Source organism: Syngnathus acus, chromosome 2 (assembly GCF_901709675.1).
Source record: "Syngnathus acus chromosome 2, fSynAcu1.2, whole genome shotgun sequence".
Classification (NCBI taxonomy): Eukaryota; Metazoa; Chordata; class Actinopteri; order Syngnathiformes; family Syngnathidae; genus Syngnathus; species Syngnathus acus.
Window position 1 is genome coordinate 7,422,001 of NC_051088.1, and position 19,715 is coordinate 7,441,715.

Consider the following 19,715-nt stretch of genomic DNA (forward strand, 5'->3'; position numbering starts at 1 on the left):
TAAGGCTGACAGCAGAGGATTTGGACACTTTTAAGTTAAAAATGTCTCTAAACAATTACTCGATGAAACAGTTGTCGATTAATTTGATAATGGATTAGTTAGTCGTCAATTAATCGATTCATTTTGATAGCTCGGGAATTTATTCCCATCATGTATTCTGTTCTGTTTCCAGGATGAGATGGAAGAGTTAAGATCCGAGATGCTGGAGATGAGGGACATGTACATGGAGGATGACGTCTACCAGCTGCAGGAATTGCGGCAACAGCTGGAGCAGGTGTGTAAGTGTGTGTGTGTGTGTGTGTGTGTGTGTGTGTGTGTGTGTGTGTGTGTGTGTGTGTGTGTGCGTGCGCACCCAAGCATGAGTGGATGAGAGCTCAACCTCACACTGAACCTCATTTTCTTTGTTCACATATTTTGAAAACACAGACATGAATCAGAGACTGCTGCAGAATGTTTTTAAGCCATGTGAGAGTAGAGTGGAGCCTCTCATTCAGATTCAAATTTTTTAGGGAAAAATCCTCTTAAGTATTATGTAAAGGGTATTATAAAGACAGTGGAACTTTTTGTGACTTTTGAGGTATATTTACCGTTTGAGTTCAAAAGTTGTACAACCTGATAAGTATTTGTGTTCAGTTGTAGTTCATAATCAAGATCCATTGTAATTCACTCACAATTTCAGATTTATTTTTCTGTTACAAAGGTGTTTTGATCCTAAGTGTGTCTTTGATTGGCAGGCAAACAAGACCTGCCGCATTTTGCAGTACCGGTTGAGGAAGTCAGAGCGGCGCTCCATCCGAGTGGCGCAAACGGGGCAGGTTGATGGTGAACTCATACGAACGCTGGAGCAAGATGTCAAAGTAAGTGTTTGCTTCCAAGATCTCGCCTAGTATGCAGACTTGAAGGTTTGCTGTCACGTCAGACAGACAGTTTATAGACTCATTCAGAAATTAGTTGGGTCAAAAATGACATCATCTGGGTCAAAATTGGACGGGTCAATTTGTCCCATTTTTCTGGGTCAATTATGGGGGTTATTTTGTGATACAAAACAATTGAAAGTTGGGTCAAAATAAGATTTATACACAATTGAAAAATCTGCAAGCTTTGTGATTAAGTATTATGATGAGACTGGTGTTGCCTTGGCTATTATAGTTTCATTTGGAGAAATGAGCATTTTGTCATTCCTCCATTTACTTTCCTTTCATCACAGGAATGTGACGTTTTTGCCAAGAATCATTGTCCACCTACTTTAAGTAATTAAGATAGGAACTTTGGTGAATGATACTTTGATAACCCATCAAGCATTCCAACCGTCCAAGGGAAATTCAACTTGTTACCAAATGGTAATGTACTTTCCTCAAATAACCTTGGTCATGGATGACCTAGTTCTTCCACAGTTTAAAGACTGTGGTGACGGAAGGCTTCAAACCCCCTTAATATTATTTGATTTGATTATCAGGCTGCCTTAAGGACAGTGAACCACACTCTTCCGTTAAACTGACCTCAATGACATGCGCATGCACACTGTCATGAACACCCACATGACACACACACACGTGTGTATGCGCTTGCACTTCTGTCTGTTTGTCCCAGGAATGTGGATAGACGTATTCAGATTCTCCCCCCAAATTTTCCAAGTAATGGAGAACAAAGAAAGTGTTATATGCTAAGTGATAGTTTGTGTGCGTGTAGGCCAAATGTGTGCTTTATCACGTCAACCCCCCCCCCCCCCCCCGCTTGCCTTTTCTGTCTGCGGCTCAGCTGCTGTCTCACCATCTGGTTGTCCTGAAAGAAGGAATGATTGAAAGAGGAAGTGGAAGGGATGAGTATACATCCTGTGTGGGTAAAAAAAAAAGAAGCAAGGGGCAACTGGTGACTGTTTGAAAATTCAAATTAGCCACTCAGAGTGAGCGATAAAACAGGGAGGGGGGAGGAGTAAAAAGAGGACAAGACTGCAAGGGGGATTATGTGACTTTAATGGAGTTGATTTGAAACAAGATCTGACTTGAATTTTAAATAGAAAGGTTTAAAATGTAAATTGAAAAATGCTATAAAGCAAGAGAAGGCTTGCTCATACGGTGAGCATAAAAAGAAAATAATTGTCCACGTGCCTTTTGTCTTCTCATGCAAAACAATAAAACAGACAATTTTGGAAAACTGTGGCCCCTGAGAATACTTTCCTCAAATGTATATGAGTCCCCCATTTCCGCAGCTCAAGACAATTGTTCTTATTGTGCTTTTACCACAAATTACTTTCTTCTGTTTGGCTGCAGTGGCTGTTCGGTTAGGCATTATAGCCTCCCATCAAACACCTTCTTAGAGTGTATTAAAAAAATGTTAAGGCATGATTGTGGGAACTTTTCCTGGAAAAAAAAACATGCACATGTAGACAACTTGAGTTAGAGCAGCAGAGGACTGCAGTAGAAAATACGTGTCCTGTGAAAAACGACACTGGTGGGAGATACAAACTGACATCAGTGTGTCCCTCAACAACACATGAGTGATTGTCGCCTTGCTACCAGGGGCAAACGCTGGCGGGGGTCAAGTTACAACGCATTGTGTGCGTGCGTGTGTGTGTGTGCTAGTGCGTGTGTCTACTCACTATTCATGTCGTCTTATCATTCGCCTTACAGACAGGCACTCTTGCCTCTCATCACTGAGTCTTTTTAATTGGTAAACTGGCAACACTATTGAAACTAGTACTGTTAAAATGATCAGCTAAGATATTGGCAGAATGTCCAAGAATAGGAATTGAATAATCACCTTTTCAAATCAGTATTTTCTAATTTAATTTTATTTATTATTTTAAACACAATAATAACAATAACAACAGCAACAACTATTCTATGCAGTTCCCTCCAAAAGTATAAAGGACAGAAAAGTGGATTCCATAGTTTTTGTTGTATACTGTACTGACTATATTGCCAATTAAAAGATGAATATCACACATACATTCAAAATTCTAGATTTTATTTCATGGTATTTATGCTGATAAACCTTCCTGAAAACCGGGCAAGGGATTAAAACAAACTGAGGGGACGGGGAAAAAATCAAAATGAACGAACAAACAAAATAATACAACAAAAAAACTAAATATTTTATTTAAATGTACTAATATTATTTATTATTTATCCTTCATGTTTCATGTTGCACAATTGTACTGCAAATAATTCCTACTTTATGAACTCCTTCACTGACAATAAAAATAAAACAAATTTTGATTCTAATGCAAATCTACGGGTACAGAACTGCCAGTCGACAACGGGTCCACTGTCCCTTTCTGACATAATATTTTCTTTACTTTTTGGACAGACTAAACAGACAGAATTGGTGCTGTCCAGTCAGTGTTTCTCTTAGTCGTGACAATTTGACCTTGACTTCTTGAGCTTCACAAAACTGAGCTGCTTTACCAAATTGGCTTAACTACTGCTTATGCTTGAAGGCACTGATTTGGTAATGCACGCGCACGCACGCACACACACCTACACTCACACATACATCTTCCCCCATCTTACTGCTCATTTCTTGAGCCTGGCAGAGTGAAAACTCTCATGATGAATGTAATACGTACTGTCAATGTTGTAGTCAGGCGACTGTTATTTTTAAACACATCACGTCTGTTTGCTTTGTAATGTGTGTCAGTGTCAGGGCGCCATGTGACTCGGCAAGTGTATTTCCCAGAACAAAACAGAATCTCCTTCAGGAGGCCTGACATAATTTCCTGTCCCACTCACACACTGCTCTCATTCCCACAGACAGCTGCACACATCTGGACACATACTGTAGTGTATACCGTATTTAGACAGGATGTAGCTAGTTATGCTGTCCATGATGTCAACGATTCGGAGTGTGTATTTTTTTCCTTTGTCATTTAAGGTTCATCGTCTGTTTTAGCCGGTTTTGGATAACTTGATAATATATAGTTAAGTGCATGAAAGCCATGTGGCTCCACTCTAGTGACTGTTGCTCAGCACTGACTGGAGGCAATGCAAAACTTCTTAGTTAGTGCCAAATAAGGAGAGAATGCAGCCTACTCCAGCAGTGACCCCAAATTAAATTTGCTTTATGGTGAAACATGTAATATGTGTGCTGTTTACACTCGCTACCCCGAGATTATGTACAAATACAATAATGATAATTTACAGAATCAAAAACTATATTTATTGCTGTAGAAGTAGTAGTAGAATGAGATTTCAAATTACAATAAGAATTTTACAAGCATTGTACAATAGTTGTTTGGTATTTAATACATAAAGAAAACCCTCAGGTTTATTACCTCTGCCTCAGGGATGAGATTTTTCCGATCGTTTCAGACCAAAACGACCATTCTCAAGTTAAGCGCATGACGCACGCAACAAACAAGTTGTTAAGCAATTAAATTAAGAGTGGGGTGCTGTTAAGAGATTTACGACCTGGTGTTAGCATTAGCTGGCGCTAAATTGGCCTTGCGCTTAATGTGGTTCATGCCTGTTTAATGTGTCTTACATCTGTTTGGTGCATTTGTTAATCATTTCCGAGATAGGTTCCACCCCCAACTTGCAACTAACAATTATCTTAATAATCAATTAATCTGTCAAATATTTTGTCGATTAATCAATCAATCAATCAGATAAAAAAAAGATGTTTTAATTGTCACACCGTCATCCTATGACGCGATCTACTCTCTTAAGAAGCTTCACTTTACCATCAAGACAACTGAGGGTCAGACACAAACCCCCTTACGTCCTCATTATAACGTCTAAGTCAGAAGGATCTTTTGTCAGAGCAAAAGGACTGGAGCAAGTCAAAGGCAGCTCTATCTGAACAGCTTCTGCTCACTTGGTTTTTACTTTGCAAGCGTTTGCAAGAAAACCATTGCAGGAAGTAAAGCTTCAACATGAGTGTCGGACCTCAAATTCCTCCTGACAATAGGAAATTGTATCAAGTCGAAACTAAATTGCCTTTACTAGAAGCTCTCACAATAGTAATTCATTAGTTGCTGTTCAGATGATTTCACAGGCATTGCGTGAACATTTGGGATGAAGCAAAACATGCACCGGACTGAGTTTTCATCACATTCCGTCATCCCTCTACGTCCTATCCAAAGATCAGAGGAACAGCTGTCGTGCCAGCGTCTCACTCTCTCTTTCACACATAATGGTTTTATATATAGACTCTCCACAGATTAGTCATGATGTAACATCCTCTAAATGGGCGTCGAGAGGACTTTGTGCAGGCCGGATGTCACAAAGGTCAACTCGCGTCACCGCTGAACATCAACACTAGGGCTGCCCATGAAAACGTCCTGTAAAACCTAGAGTAGATTCTTGTATGTTGAAGTTTACTGTGCAAATATAGTCACACTTTCCTTGATGTGCGATGATAATGTCAGGTGCGATTCGGTAAAATAACTATTTTTAGGTTTTTTGTTCTTACGATGTGTTTTATATCCAATACCAGGGAAAGAAGCCCATTGAAACTTTTTTGACATTAAGGGCTATATAAATAAATGTGTCTTGACGCAGGAAATGTATTGTTTATTTTGTATCGAATTGTGCATGTCTGTGTTGTTGAGTATGTTGCAGTTGGATGAGACATCGAAAGGTATAGGAAAAGTATATGTTGTTTTCGCATAAAACCCCCGTAGGTGTAAAAAGCTAGTTGAGGTTTGAGCTACAAGCAGCTTTAAAGTGTTCACAGTACAAAAATAACAATGATGCAATATGCGGCTCTTGCTGGAAAGGGAGCTACGTGATCACAAACCAAAGGAAAATATGTACACTGTCAGCCCAACAAAAACCAAAAATATACACATCCATCCTCCAAGCTGTCATTATTTCACATGGATTGTTAGTTTCATCATCTTTTCGGGGCGCGGTCTACACTTAAAGCCTTTTAGGTTTTTTTGTGGTTTAATTATCTTTTAGTTTTTTGTCAGCTCAATGTTCCTCCCTGCAACACATGCATGGCATCTTGCCCCACCCTTTTTATATTACAACTTCTTTTGATGTGCCTTCCACCAAGAACTGAAAAAACAACCTAATTCCAGACACGCACATGCTCACACGCACTCACGCCACAGGGCAAACAGCTTTCTCAGCCAACAAATGGCAGTTAGTAATCTCATAGTTGACACTACACTGTGTGGTTGTGTGTCCAACAAACAAAAGTCTGTTTCTACGTCACCAGTGTCATCCTTAACACACCTTACCTTACAATTTCTGTGTGTCTCTGTTTGCGTGCACAGTGTGTATATATATTCTGAGTTGTGTTTTGTGGAAGACAGGACTTGCACTGCTTGCTTTTGTCAGTCTATTTTCCCTTCCCTCTTGACTTCAAATGCATTCACACACACATACACACACACACACACACTTAATAAATTCAACATGCCTCTCTCTCACTAGCAGTCTCAGTGAATGCTAATTGAATCCTATAGCGAATCTCCAGTGGATGTAAATTCCATCGCGTTCACTTGGACATAGAGGAACAAAAACGCATTTATAGACACTCAGTGGCTCACAAAGGTGAAAATTCTCCAAATGAAGAGAGGAAAAAGAAAATAGGACAATGGCCAATGAACGCACTGCTGTGATGAATAGATAGCTTCACTTAATGTAACTTTAGGAACTTTGCCAATTTGTCTTTGATTCGGTTGAGTGTATAATACACTAAGAATATCAAAACTGCATTACGTTGATCTATTCATCTCTTTCTCATATACTATGACCACCAATATGTGCATACTCCGAATGGCTTGAAATATAACAATTGAAGCACAAGAAAAAAAAATAAAGCAGCATTTTTAAAATTTTAATTTACACAAATACACACACAGACCGTGATGTTTCCATCATAGGGGACATTTACCTTGTCCCGGTGTTACATTAAACTTGAAAAGGTCTCATCCATCACTAAAGACCTAATGATTTATGCTACCATGACTTATGGGTACCCGCCTGCTCTCAACTGTACCGGTTACAGATTTATGTCCTCTGACACACAGAAACACACACATGCACGCACACACACACACGCATTGTGCAATAAGCCAAGAAAGGACATTTGTTTGCAGAAAGAGGGTAAATCTTGTCCGTGAGCTAGGCCCAATAATGCTTTTTGGGTTTTAAAGCAGAAGTCAAGTCAAAAATGTTCTTTCCCGTAATGTGTTTTATTGACCACCATGAGTCTAAACACGGCATTCTGATTATTATTGTGTTTGTGAAAAATAAATTAAGCTGCAAAATTTGAATCACTCTCAAAATATATCTCAGTGCCCGGCCATCTTGGAGCTTGCGGTCGACTGAAAATGACATCACAGCTGCTCAGGGCTCAGGCAACAACCAATCATGGCTCCCCTGTTTTCTGAATATTGACATAAAACATTTGCGAGCTGAGCCATGATTGGTTGTTAACCTGAAACCTGAGCAACTGTGACCCACAGTGGGAGTCGGCTGCAAGGCTGAGTGTGTGGGGAGCCTGAGTTACCTCAGTTTCACCTTAAAACTAAACAAGCTCACTGTCACTTTTAGATTCAATCAGCACTCACAAGGAATGATGTAGAATCCTCCGTTCACACACAACAGGACTGTGTGTGATGGAGATGTTCAGGGGGGCATTGTTTTGTGTGGGTGGTCAATTGGAGTATTGTGGCATTCAGCTGCACGCTTAGTCCGGTTTAGAAACGTTCATACAATGAGAATACACATGTAGATTCAACGCACAGTTACTAATTGTGGTTGCATACCAAGATGTTATACATGACCAGTGAGACACAAAACGAGTCTATCAAATAACTACACATACACAAACAACAGCAATGCAGTACAATTTGCTCAGTATGGATTTTGTTGTCATTTAGTAACCAACCTATTAATGTTGAGTATTAAGCATTCAAACTGAAAACAGTAGTCACATTCAAATTGAAAGTTCATGACTTACAAGTCTTACGCAAGTAATTTCTCATGTATGCAGGATTTAAATAAATGTTTGGCTGTTTTGTTTTGCTTTTGATGGCTGTATTCAAAGAGCATTAAGTTACTCCACTTCATTTTCATATACAGTATATTGATTTTAATTTTATTTAACAAAGTGATCTTCCTGATTTTCTTTAAATACAATACAATACGATACAATACAATACATCGTTACGTAGTATATACCAATACTGTGTGACTCAGATATTTCGACTGAGTTTTTACTTGGTCTATCCAGTGGTGCCTTTTCCATATCTCACGTCATCAGTGAGTTGACAATGTATTTGCTAGACTACTTTGATCGAGAAATGGTTTTAACCCCAGGGAAAATGTTGAAGATATTTACAATGGGTCTTATTTGAATGAAGGATACTTATTTAGATACTTATCAGGATTTGATCATCTGAACTGACTCAATATAGACTGTCCCATATCAGTAGGAATGAAGTAAATCCACAGATATCTCCGCTTCCTTTAGTTCAGCCCTACAGTCTCTATGAGTACGTGTGCACAAAGAGCCAAGGAACAAGCCCAAAATCACACAACCAAGTTAAACCCTTGCTGTACTTGCTCACATCTCACAGGTGGCGAAGGATGTGTCCATCCGTCTCCACAGTCAGTTGGACAGTGGGGAAAAGAAGAGGGCCCGTCTGGAGGAGGAGAATGAGGAACTCAGAGTCCGACTTCAGGATCTGGAGGTCGCCAAACAGGTCCTGCAACAGGAAATTGACAAGGTAGGACTTGATTATTCACAGTGGTCTGATCTAAGATTTCTAAAGTCGGTCTGCCTTTCTCTTCGCGATAATAAGACAATAAGGTGGAAGACATAAAAGCGGTTATTGTGTGTGACATGGTGGGTAACATTAACCGGGGTGTGGTGTAAATCAATATCAAACTCCATAAAGGAAAAAAGTCTTTGGTCAGCCACTGTACACATTTCCTGTTGACCCTCTTTTCTTTCATTCTGATGCCATGCAAGAGACCAAGAAGAGCATTGAAAACAATGTTTAAAACTAAAGGCACAATTTGGTCCCCTCACCAAGTGAAGTGAAAACTAATTTGGGAAAGCAGTTGAGATAACTAAATGTTTTTTTGTATTCACTGCTTTAAAAGTGGTATCCTGGCGGGCCTCATTGTGAGCATGCTGATCAGGCTTCTTTGTCTATTCCCCCCCCCCATGTTTGATTGGGCTCTCAAAGTTCTGGTCCTGGCCCAGACCTGATGTGGGTCACGACGAGGTGGAAGGCCGGGTTGCTGGCAGGGGAGCTGGCTTGTGTTCCGTCAATAAAATTGGATGTTTGTGTTTTTTATCGCTCTACTCCTTAACTATCGATTGACCGTTTGCCTGATAGAGGAGACAGAAAGCTCCCTTGTTGTCCTCGTCCTTCACTAATTAGATAGACCTGCGGGGTGCATGTATTGTACTTGTCTTTCAATTTTACTTCCAATTTTTTTTGTTAATAGAGAATGTTGCCCACTCCATTCCCCACTGCATCCTCACTTGTACGCGGACACTCGAGTTTAATTTGGCTTTGCTGCTAATTGAATCACTTTGCCTTTATATAACCCAGGAGGCTGCTTAAGTGAATGAAAGTGTTTCAAGTGTTTGACTGCTGCAAATAGCAATGTTTTGTTTTATTTTGATTGTTGTCAGTTTTAAGGTTCGTTTGACACTTCCAGGCTAGTCTTTGAAATGTTATGTTTTGTTTTCTGCATGGGTAGGTAGTTACAGTGGGGGTTTCATATGGAATAAAGTCATTGGGCATTTTGGTTGGAAAATTACAGTGCTCTTCTTTGTCTGTCTATTTGCAACTGATCTTTCACTAGCAATGGTATGCACTAAAGACACCACGGAATGATTGGTACACCCGGAACTGGCCGGATAATTTGGAGTCTTGGATTAAATGTTCATATTTTGGGAATTTGAGAACACAAAAACCTTGTCACAGGAAGGCCAGAGCCTGAGCTCAGCAGAATTTTCTCCGATTAAAAACAATATTTTCTCCCTCGTTTCTGCTCTTTTATATAGTTTTGTTCCACAAGTTCACTCCAATATGTTTTGACTGGGCTCCAGATAACGTTTGAATCGGCTTCAATCCCTAATATTTGAACAATTGTGTCTATAGAAGTAGTGATTTACTTTGTTTAGCATTTTCTTCTCATGACTCATTTATATAGTGCAGCTGAAGTTTTTGAAGTTCTCGCTTGCAGTGCTCTGTTTTAACTGAAGTAGATGTATTAATGATGCCTTGTATTGCAGGAGCAGCAACCATTTGTTCTGATGTGTGCTTTTCTCAGCGCACATGAGAGCCGCAGAAGGTTTTGTGGCTATTTGACAGCTCTTGGACTTGCTGACCTGGCTTCATGTTTGGCTGTGTTGTGATGAGCTATGCCAACCCCGCAGAAAATTCTTCACATTGCTGATATGGTTTAGGGAACTTTGTGTGTGCATTTACTCACACAGGAATGTCTCATCCCATGTGTGTCTCACCTTGGGTGATATGAATTGAATTCACAAACTAGTGTTGGTCGTTGTACTAGTAGGAATAGGAGTGTTTAAAGCCAAAAATCAACAGTCGGACCAAAAGACTTTGAAAACACAGAGGACAATAAACGTTGTGGTGATTCGAAAGGTGTTGGTGAATTATCGAGTGCAATGTCTGCAGCCTCTGGTTATTAGTATTATCCTTATGTACAGTACGTAAGGTTATGAGTAAGTATGTTTCAGGCAGCCACGGTAGCCCCTTTTCAGGCCGCCATGGACAAAACAGGATGGTTGTGAGACACCGTGGGGCGGGAACAAAATGGGCAAACGCGACAGGCTGGGTTGCCATGGTTGCCTGTTTTTCAACTGTCAAAAAAAATTGCCACGGTAGTCACCATATGAATGAGAACGCTAGTTGGCCATGGTGAAACGGGTTGAACAAAACAACCTGGGAGTATATAACTGGTGGTAAAAAATAACCCTAGTGTGATGGGTAGCATACAGTATGTTTCCCATCCACAATTTGTGCCCCCCCCCCCCCTTGCCTCTCTCAGTTTTTTATCTTACCTCCTCCAACCTCTCAAATCTCTGTGTCTTCACCTGTCTCCAAAATGTTTGTTCCATTCCAGCTGTTTGACATTGGAATGCGGCAAGGTCACATTTGATGGCACAAGGGTTGTAGAGGGAAGGCTGCTGGTTTAGGGGGAGGGACGAGGGGTGGGTGTCTGTTTTTTTGTGGGGATAGAGAAGCTCCAGGGGGGTGCATCTTCTGAGAATGTTTGATTTGAAGGTAAGCAGCTTGACTGAAGTAAAAGATTGATTGAAGGTGTAGAGGAGAGGATAATGAGTTTGGGGGATTTGCAATAGAGCCATGCGGGGTGATTCTGCAAGGAAATGACTGCTCATCTACTTCGCCAACAAAATGGGAAATTAATCAGGACTGTCTATTCTAAATACAGTGGACCTTGCAAACTGTTACGGGATGTTGTTTGAATTTTGAACGAATTTGCACAGAAGTGATTTGGGAATTAAATTGACTTCTGATGAGCATTGTTTAAATTTTCAATCTGTCTCTGTATTTTTAGCGATGCATAGATTAATTGAGAACTTATCGATTATCAAATAAATTAATTTTGAAAATTAATAGATATCCTTAATATATACCCTATTCCATTTCAAAAATTGCAAAAAATGCTTGAAATTTCATCTCCTCGATTGTTAATATTCTCTGATTATTGTCCTGTACGATAGAAGACTGGTTATCTTTGTTTGTAATAAAAAAAAAAACATTTGTTTTTCCTTTCAAAACAAATAGCAGCGTTTTGGCAATTTTCTGACATGTTACAAACCAAACCAGTGGCTATATATTAATTTGTTTAGTTTTGTGCATTTGCGGCACTGTCACTCTAAAGTTATGTCATGTTTTTGAAGAAAAAGATGGAAACTGAACCTAGCCACTCCTCAGCCTCAAGGTAAGCAAACACAATACAGTAATGGAGAGGTGGAGAGCTATCATATAGACAAATTGCTGTTTGGGTAGAGAAAGAGATACAGCTGCTCCATTGGCTGCTTGAAGTGTAAGAGTTGCTCCAAGAAAGGAGAGGAAAATTGAGACAAGGTTGTAAACAACAAGAAAGACATTTCTTTGTAGAGGGCAAGGAGAAAGGAGACAAAAGGGGGCTGTACCAGGTGGGGTCTTGGCAGGAGGGCTGGGTGAGTTTAATTGGAAAAATAATCTTTGATGATTACAGAGAAAAAAGGCTGCATACCATTTAGGGATTTGGTTTTTGTCCATATGTAGCCACTCTTTCTCGCTCCTTCTCTGCATATGATCACCATAACTCAACTGAAGGTCATTGAAGAAATATCGCCCCATGTGTCCTTGACTATATGTGTGTGTGAGAGAGAGTGCAAGTGCATGTTGATTTAGGATGAGTCCATTGAGCATGATAAGGTCATCTTGTCCACTTGGGTAGAGCATGGTATTGCTGCATTCTCTCGCCATATTCCAATAATTGAACTGTCAGGAGCCAATTTGACTGACACATCTCACCTTCTTCTCCTATCAGCCCTTGTTTAGGCTCAATGCCAAAGAAAAATCAAACCCAATGTGCAGTTAATGTGTTGAAACTACTCCAACTTCCTGTCAAATTCAAAAACATGTATGTCAAGTTCATTGAAGACTCCAAATTGCCCTTAGGTGTGAATTTGAATCTAAGTGCCATGCAATTGGCTTGTGATGGATAATATGGCACACTGCCATCATGTATTACACCATGCACTGTCATTTGAAAAATACTATATACAGTATGTGCTCAAATGCAGTCTTGCATGAGTTGTTCATATCTTGTGGTTCAAACTGTAGTTGTAAACACACAGCTTTATCCACAGCTTGCTTTGATTTGGGTTAGTTAGTATTGTGTGTTGGAAACATATCCCTCCAACCTCACTAGATAATGTGCCACTTGTGTAGGTGCCCCATGCACATTGGCGTGTTGCTAGGAGGAACACGTTGAACCTATGTGAAAACCTCTTCTATGCTGCTCTGATGGCCGAATTGCAAGTTTTTATCCACGCTAAATCCATTTCCGCAATTTACTTATTCCAGAAGGAAAGTGCTCCTTGGTATTTTTGACTTTCAGGAAGCCTTACCTATTGTTTCAGACCAAGTAGAGGGATGTAGGGAGAAGGTAGCAACGTACTTTGCTGTGCACTTTTCCATGTAATTGTGTTGATTAAATAGATGTTTGCTGGCCTAATGTGTGGTTAAACCCCAGAATTTCCCTTAGAAATATTCAGATGACTTGTTTGTTTTCCCTTTTTTTCACTCCTTAAATCATTGTGGTCCATAGCCTGCAGGTCATGTCAACAGTGATCATTCCTCATGGTCCTCAATGAAATATGTGTTCTCTCCAGAGACACGTGTTCTTAAATGGGTCAGCGCATCAAAGCAGCTGAACTTAAACTGGCTTAGAGTGAGTGATTGATTAGGTTAAAGACGTTCCAAGGAGAAGAGAACCATGTGACTTCTAAGTATCCCACTTCCCACCAAGAGAAATATATAAGCGCATGAAGAAACATTTTCAGTATCAAGACAAAGTGAAAGTGAGATTGACAGAAATGTCTTTTTATCTCTAAATCATGATTTATTTCTTCATTTGAAGCCGTAGAACCACATGATCTCAGAAAAAAAATTGCCGCTGCATTACTGCCTTTTTAGCGGGGAATTAATCAAAATAATAGGTTTAATGTCATTTGAGGGATATTCCCTTATAAATGATATAACAATTTTTTGGAACATTTTAGCTTCAAGGAAAGAAACACACGTAATGTACACACTCACACAAACTAGTGGACACATACACCCACACATTACTTGACAATGCAGCCATTAAGATATAATTGGTGTGCAGATTACCTCACCTGTGGGAGGACAGAGGGGCTCTCTTAAAAGGTTCAGCACTGGTCTCCTTATGGATCGAGTGTGTCTGATGAGCCCGCACTCACACATATACACACACACACACATACACGCACACACGCACACGGACACACTAAAAAAAACGATGGTTTAGCACGATTAAGAACACACCTCCTGGGTGTGAATAAAGTGATGGTTTATTGATTGTGATAATTATAGCCAGTACACTGTAGATCCATTTTGTGCCCCTTAAGACTTAATGGGCCTTAGTGCTGTTGTCACACGCAGAATTTCATCCTTTTTGTTTAGGGAAATTTGACTGACGAATTCATTCTATACATGGGCGGCTCCTATTTGTACATTACCTTAACTGATAATATGTGCTTTAAATTACATGATCTGGAATGTAATGGCAGACACAAAAGGTTTTTAGCTGCTGTACTTCTAGGCCACAAAGAGTATACATGTACAGAGCCCTTTCGGCCCACTCTCCTTTTATGTGCACAGAACTAGATGAAGTTGCTTCATTGCATTTATAGTACCTTATTACTTTTACTCAATAGCGTGTGAGTGTTTTGATTTGTTACACGTTGTGGTTCCCACTGCAATCCACACTGTCTGCACTGGAATCTTTTTACTCCCCCTTCAGCGTCATGTGCTCCTCTTTTGTTTCCAGTTTCTCTCCTTGTTGTCCCTCATTTGTCTTCTTTCCTGAACTCTCTCTTCAACCCTCCCCCTCTTATTTTCTCCCATCTCCTCCCCTCACTGCTGCCCTCTTCCTGGCTTCAAAAGGAGGCGGTGTGACATCATCAATATGCGGCCGTCTCTTGCTGGGAAGAGGAAGTGGAGACGTGGAAAATGAGGAGCTGGCGCCTCCGGCTGATGCTAGTCTGGCAGCTGCTCAGTTACTAACACTACACCGACGGTGTCGTGTGTGTTGCTATGGTTACCCTGCAGTGTGATGTCCCACAACAGCAGGCAGGGGAAATGCTCTGGACTGTAAAATGATTGTTTATACTGCAGTCGTAGAGAATTCTTCAATAATACAGTGATGTCAAAGTGTCATCAATGCACTTTTTCGTTGCATTTAAAGTCAGAATTCTGAGAAAAAAAGTCTGAATCCTGTCACCCCCCCCCTTTTTTTTCTTCTTCACTGGCCCTAATCCTCTTCCGTACGTGAGAAACCTATTAGTGTAAAGATCTTTTTTGACTTGACTATTCATTGAATTATTTTTGCTCTAATTAGTGGCATTAAAAAAAGAAATTAAATGCAAGTGATACTATCGTTTATCATGGCAGTTTCTGTGAAACTATATCGTCCTGAAAATTAATATTGTGACAGGTGCTTGGGCTCGATACCAATTCCTAGTTTAAGTTGTCCCTAAATATTTTTCAATTTCACATTTTACTTAACAGCCTCTTTATCTATGTATCTACCTTGTAGGCTTCCATTTGTTTCCTAATTGTTAACTTATATAACAGGCACAAAAGGACAGAAAGAAAAGCACTGTTCTCTCCGTGCCCCTTGTCCTTTATTTCTGTGCACTAAACCTCATCTCACGGGTGACCAGATTATATGAAAGATGCTGAGTGGTGCCGACAGTCCTCTCCGATTGGATCAGGAGGAAGAGCAAATTCACCAGTTAACTGGAACATTTACTGAGGTGGATTTTTCTGTTGGGATTCTGCAGTACTCAGCAGAAAATCCAATGTGCTCCTGGAAATTTGCTCGTCTCATTTTGAGTCCCAAAGCACAAACTCTGAAAAATATAACCCAATGCATTTTTAAAAAATCAGTTCAGTATCTTTAAAAAAAAGCTTATTGTCAATTGCAATTTACAGTATACAGAGATGGCGTGAGAGGTTTGTTGTAGATGTGCTCAGTTGAGTGGATGACACTCTAATCCTGCTGTAAAAGAGATTTATATCATTTCGCATGCTGGTAGAGGACACTACTGGACCATGACCACGGGTCAACTCCATCGAGATAACATTATTAATAGTGAGACCGACTGGGATATTTAGCTTTCCCACTCTGAGTCACTTTTGTAGCTGGACCTAAGCGATCATAATAAGAAAACGAAGTACTGTACTTTGTGGTTTATTAAGGAAAAAATGTCTTACATTCAAAGATGACTAAATATCGGCGACTTTTCTTTTCTAAATGACATTCTATTATTTGCAAAAGAAATTATTAGAAATTGTGACCAATGTTTATTTTTATTTACATTTTTATACTAACTTGTGTATTCAGAAGCTCTCACGTGAGATGTATTTGGTTTGCAGCTGACCATGCATATCTAATTTTGTTAGGATGCAATGTTGAAATCACCTTTTTTTCCCCTTAGAATTGTGGATATTTAACAAAGTATTTCTTTTTGTTGGATGGCCAAACAAATTCTTGTGTGCGTGTTGTCCCCTAGGAAAATGTGCATTGCAGCCATTAACAGCCACATATCTTGTTTGTTAGTGTTGTTTGTAGTTTAATCAGTGATGTTTTACGTCTCCCACTTTTAGAGTCTTTCGGGCTGACAGAATGTCAATAGACTGGTCTGTTTTAAGACCAAGTTGATTTACGCACACATGGGCCTGTGTTGATTGCAGGCCAGCATCTGAGTTATTTTGACGCTCTGCAATCGGACCGCAGCAGGACTGTAACTAGGTCGGCGAGTCAGGTCAAAGTGAGACGTGTGTGCAATGATAGTTTTTGCTCCTAATTTTGTCATGTCATTTTCAATAACAGTGGTGAAACGAACTCGCCCATAAATAATTTCGTTGTCATTTTCATTTTCATTCAGCTCTAAAATAATCCAATCAGACTCAAGGCATGCTGTGAAATGTGAAATGAAGTAAAGCAAAGCAGGAAAGTGAGACAAATGCCAAACACTGAAGGGCAATAAAGAAACTTACTGTACAGTTTCCTTGACAACCTGGGGTGGTGCTAGTCCCCACCGCATGCAGCGAAGACAGTGCAGGAAGAGTCGTCAGGAAAATATTGAGATAAAGTCAGATAGATTCACGCTAATTAAATCATTCAGTGCGGACGGAACAATATATCATCAACATTGCGGCCTAGCACATTATCTCGGTGCAGTATCACAAGACCAGCATTAGATACGACTGTCTGCACTATCATTACATTGCAAAACTATACAATTCCTACTACAGGTTTTGCACGGTATACTGCTACAAGAAAACGATCAAGACGCTGCACCATAAAAATGCAACAATACCACATTTCCATCACTGGTAATTTGGTGTAGTTTTGACGATAGCAAACAGTTCACCAAACAATAAGCAAGCGTGCTGGCTTTAAGCTGTTTGTTTGTCACTGGGAAATATGCATTTGTAAGCGGAACACCTTCCAGGCCTTACACACTAACAAGCAAGTGTGAAGGGGCGCCACTTGCAGCAGCTATGGAGGACAAAAGGCAAATCCGTGAATCATACCCCAAACTTAGTGCTAAAACTAAGCAAATCAAACATTGCATAAAATGTTCAGCCGAATCGTACTGTAAAAGTCTACTATTTTAATGCTAACATTTAATGTGAAACACCATAAATGGGCGAGCGACATGGTTGATATTGCGATGTGTTCTTCATTCATTCATCATCCGAACGGCTTTCCAACTATACAGTATATCTCTTGCGCTTGACAAATCTATTAGGCCATCCATCATGACGAGACCATCAGGCATCAGGAATTGCTTCATTTGAGTCAGTTCAGGTAATGACATGATTTGATATAGACATAGTAATTAACATAACTGGATGATATGTTGATCTCTGGTGGTGGGAACATTTGTTTAAATTAAGTCTCACATCTCATAAATGCCAGGGCAGCGAGTTGGCCTATTAATCCTCCATATGTGTATTGCTGCTCGGAATAAACACGCTCCTCTTGCATCGTCTATTGCAGGAAATTATGCTACAATTTATATTTCGCACACAGCTGGACGCTTGCTATTAATCCTGTCACTTCAGATGAATTAGCATAGGAAGGAACAGCAAGACCTTCCCATGGTTTCCCATAAAGCTGCTGAGTGAGGAAGAGGTGCACTTGCAACATGTGCTTGCTTATGCAGCATTTGATCTGAACACTGATCAAACACTCACCCAAAGGTTGCCAGTGGCGTGTCAGGTCCGTCAAAGCCACCCTTTGCTTTGCTCTCACGTCCAAATATCGGACGGGAGGAACGGATTAACAGATTGTCGTGCACTTTAATGGAGCACTTGTTAAAATGCATTATAATGGATTATGGATTGAATGCAAACACTCACGCTAAAATACATCACTGTTAGCAAATTGGAACAAAATGTGAGCTACTACTTCTTTCTATAATGTGGCAAATAGGGTTATCGAATGACTTCATCTGCATTCAATCACTCCGATGTCTTTCCCTATACATTGCTAGTAAACAAAATTAGGGGCTATATTGGCATGATCATGATTATTTCATTGGTGCCAAGTTGACAATATGTCTCATTATACCCAATTTCCTAGGGAGGCACAGTTTCAACTAGAATGAGCATTATCAGTAAGGACCGATTGATTGTGGTAAATTGGTTATTAATTATTGTATCATGCAAAATGGAGAAATCTACCTCACTGCAACGGCGCTGTTGATTGATATGACAAAATTGCCTGCAACGAAGTGAAGCGTATCAGAGTGCGCACAACCACAGACACACACGTGCATCCACAGAGCAGATGGAGATTCGTTGTTGGAAAAGCTTTTGTTGTGTGCTGCTGTCCTCCCTCACATATGGTTTGTTGGCAGCTCATGTGTCTGCAGAGTGGAAGAGGAGGATGATGGAGAGCATTGTAGAACTGTTACATATATTTCCCATAAGCTCAGGTTTTATATTTTTATATTATCTTTGTATGTGGACAATTTTCCGGCAACACAAGCATCACTATGCACAAAACGAGTATGAATATATCGACTTTTGACATTATATTCACAAAGTGATATGATACAGTTTTATTAAAAAAGAAAAACGTTACTTACGTATTGAGGAGCAAATCCATGAAATGTAGTTTGGGAGACGGCCACTCGAACAATTAGACTATTCCACTCCCACTGCCTCTGTTGCTGATGTCTCCAAGTGGATTCAACCCGTCAGCAGTGATGCGCCAGCAGACAGGAGAGGCGTGATGCAGGTGGTAGAGTGGCCATCTTTCAAACAGCATGTTTTGGGTTCTTCAGCAATTTCTTTTTGGGGATAAACTAGTAACATTTACTCAAAATCTCTCCTTGTACAATGTACTTAGAATATCTGAGTGGAAAAACTTTAGTTCACGCGATATTTTTTACAGCGTACGATATGAGGCCTTGGTTATTTTAAGTTCTCAGGAGCACATTTTATGAAGAGCACAACAAGCTGCAGCCTAATTAGTGACCTCTTTACCACGCCCCTTTGGCCCTCCTATAATGCATGCTTTCCATGGCCGCCTTCTCCCATCTCATTACCTCTTCCTTTTTGTCCTTCTGTGTTGTTTCATTAATATGCTGCTGTTGGGTGGCTTGCTGACAGGCTTCTGATGCTGTTACCATAGCAACGTATTTGGTGCAGGGCTGCTGGGGGTTTAAATGGACGCTGTTTAACATCTTTTACTCCATTTCATTTCCGTGATCTCATTCCTAAAATATATGCAAAATAAAACAATGAAATCCATTAAATATAACTAATAACCTCCACGTCTTGTCTAATAATGATATGTATGCATAACTCTGCTCATTAAAATTAGTGGTGGTATAAGCATTTACGGTTGAAATAAGATGACCCTAAAAATCTCTGAGCACATGATGAGAAATTGTAGAATAGGTAGACAAGTATTCAATAAAAAGAGATG

General features: G+C 40.0%; 1 protein-coding gene across 2 annotated transcripts in view; it reads left to right on the forward strand.

The window, feature by feature from the left end:
- soga1 (suppressor of glucose, autophagy associated 1) overlaps nt 1-19,715 on the forward strand; it is a 42,900-nt gene that overhangs the window by 3,863 nt on the left and 19,322 nt on the right. For both annotated transcript variants that reach the window (XM_037271227.1, XM_037271235.1), the window contains exons 2-4: nt 173-274; nt 735-857; nt 8,537-8,686. In XM_037271227.1, coding sequence (XP_037127122.1) covers nt 173-274; nt 735-857; nt 8,537-8,686 — 375 coding nt within the window. The remainder of the gene's footprint in view (nt 1-172; nt 275-734; nt 858-8,536; nt 8,687-19,715) is intronic.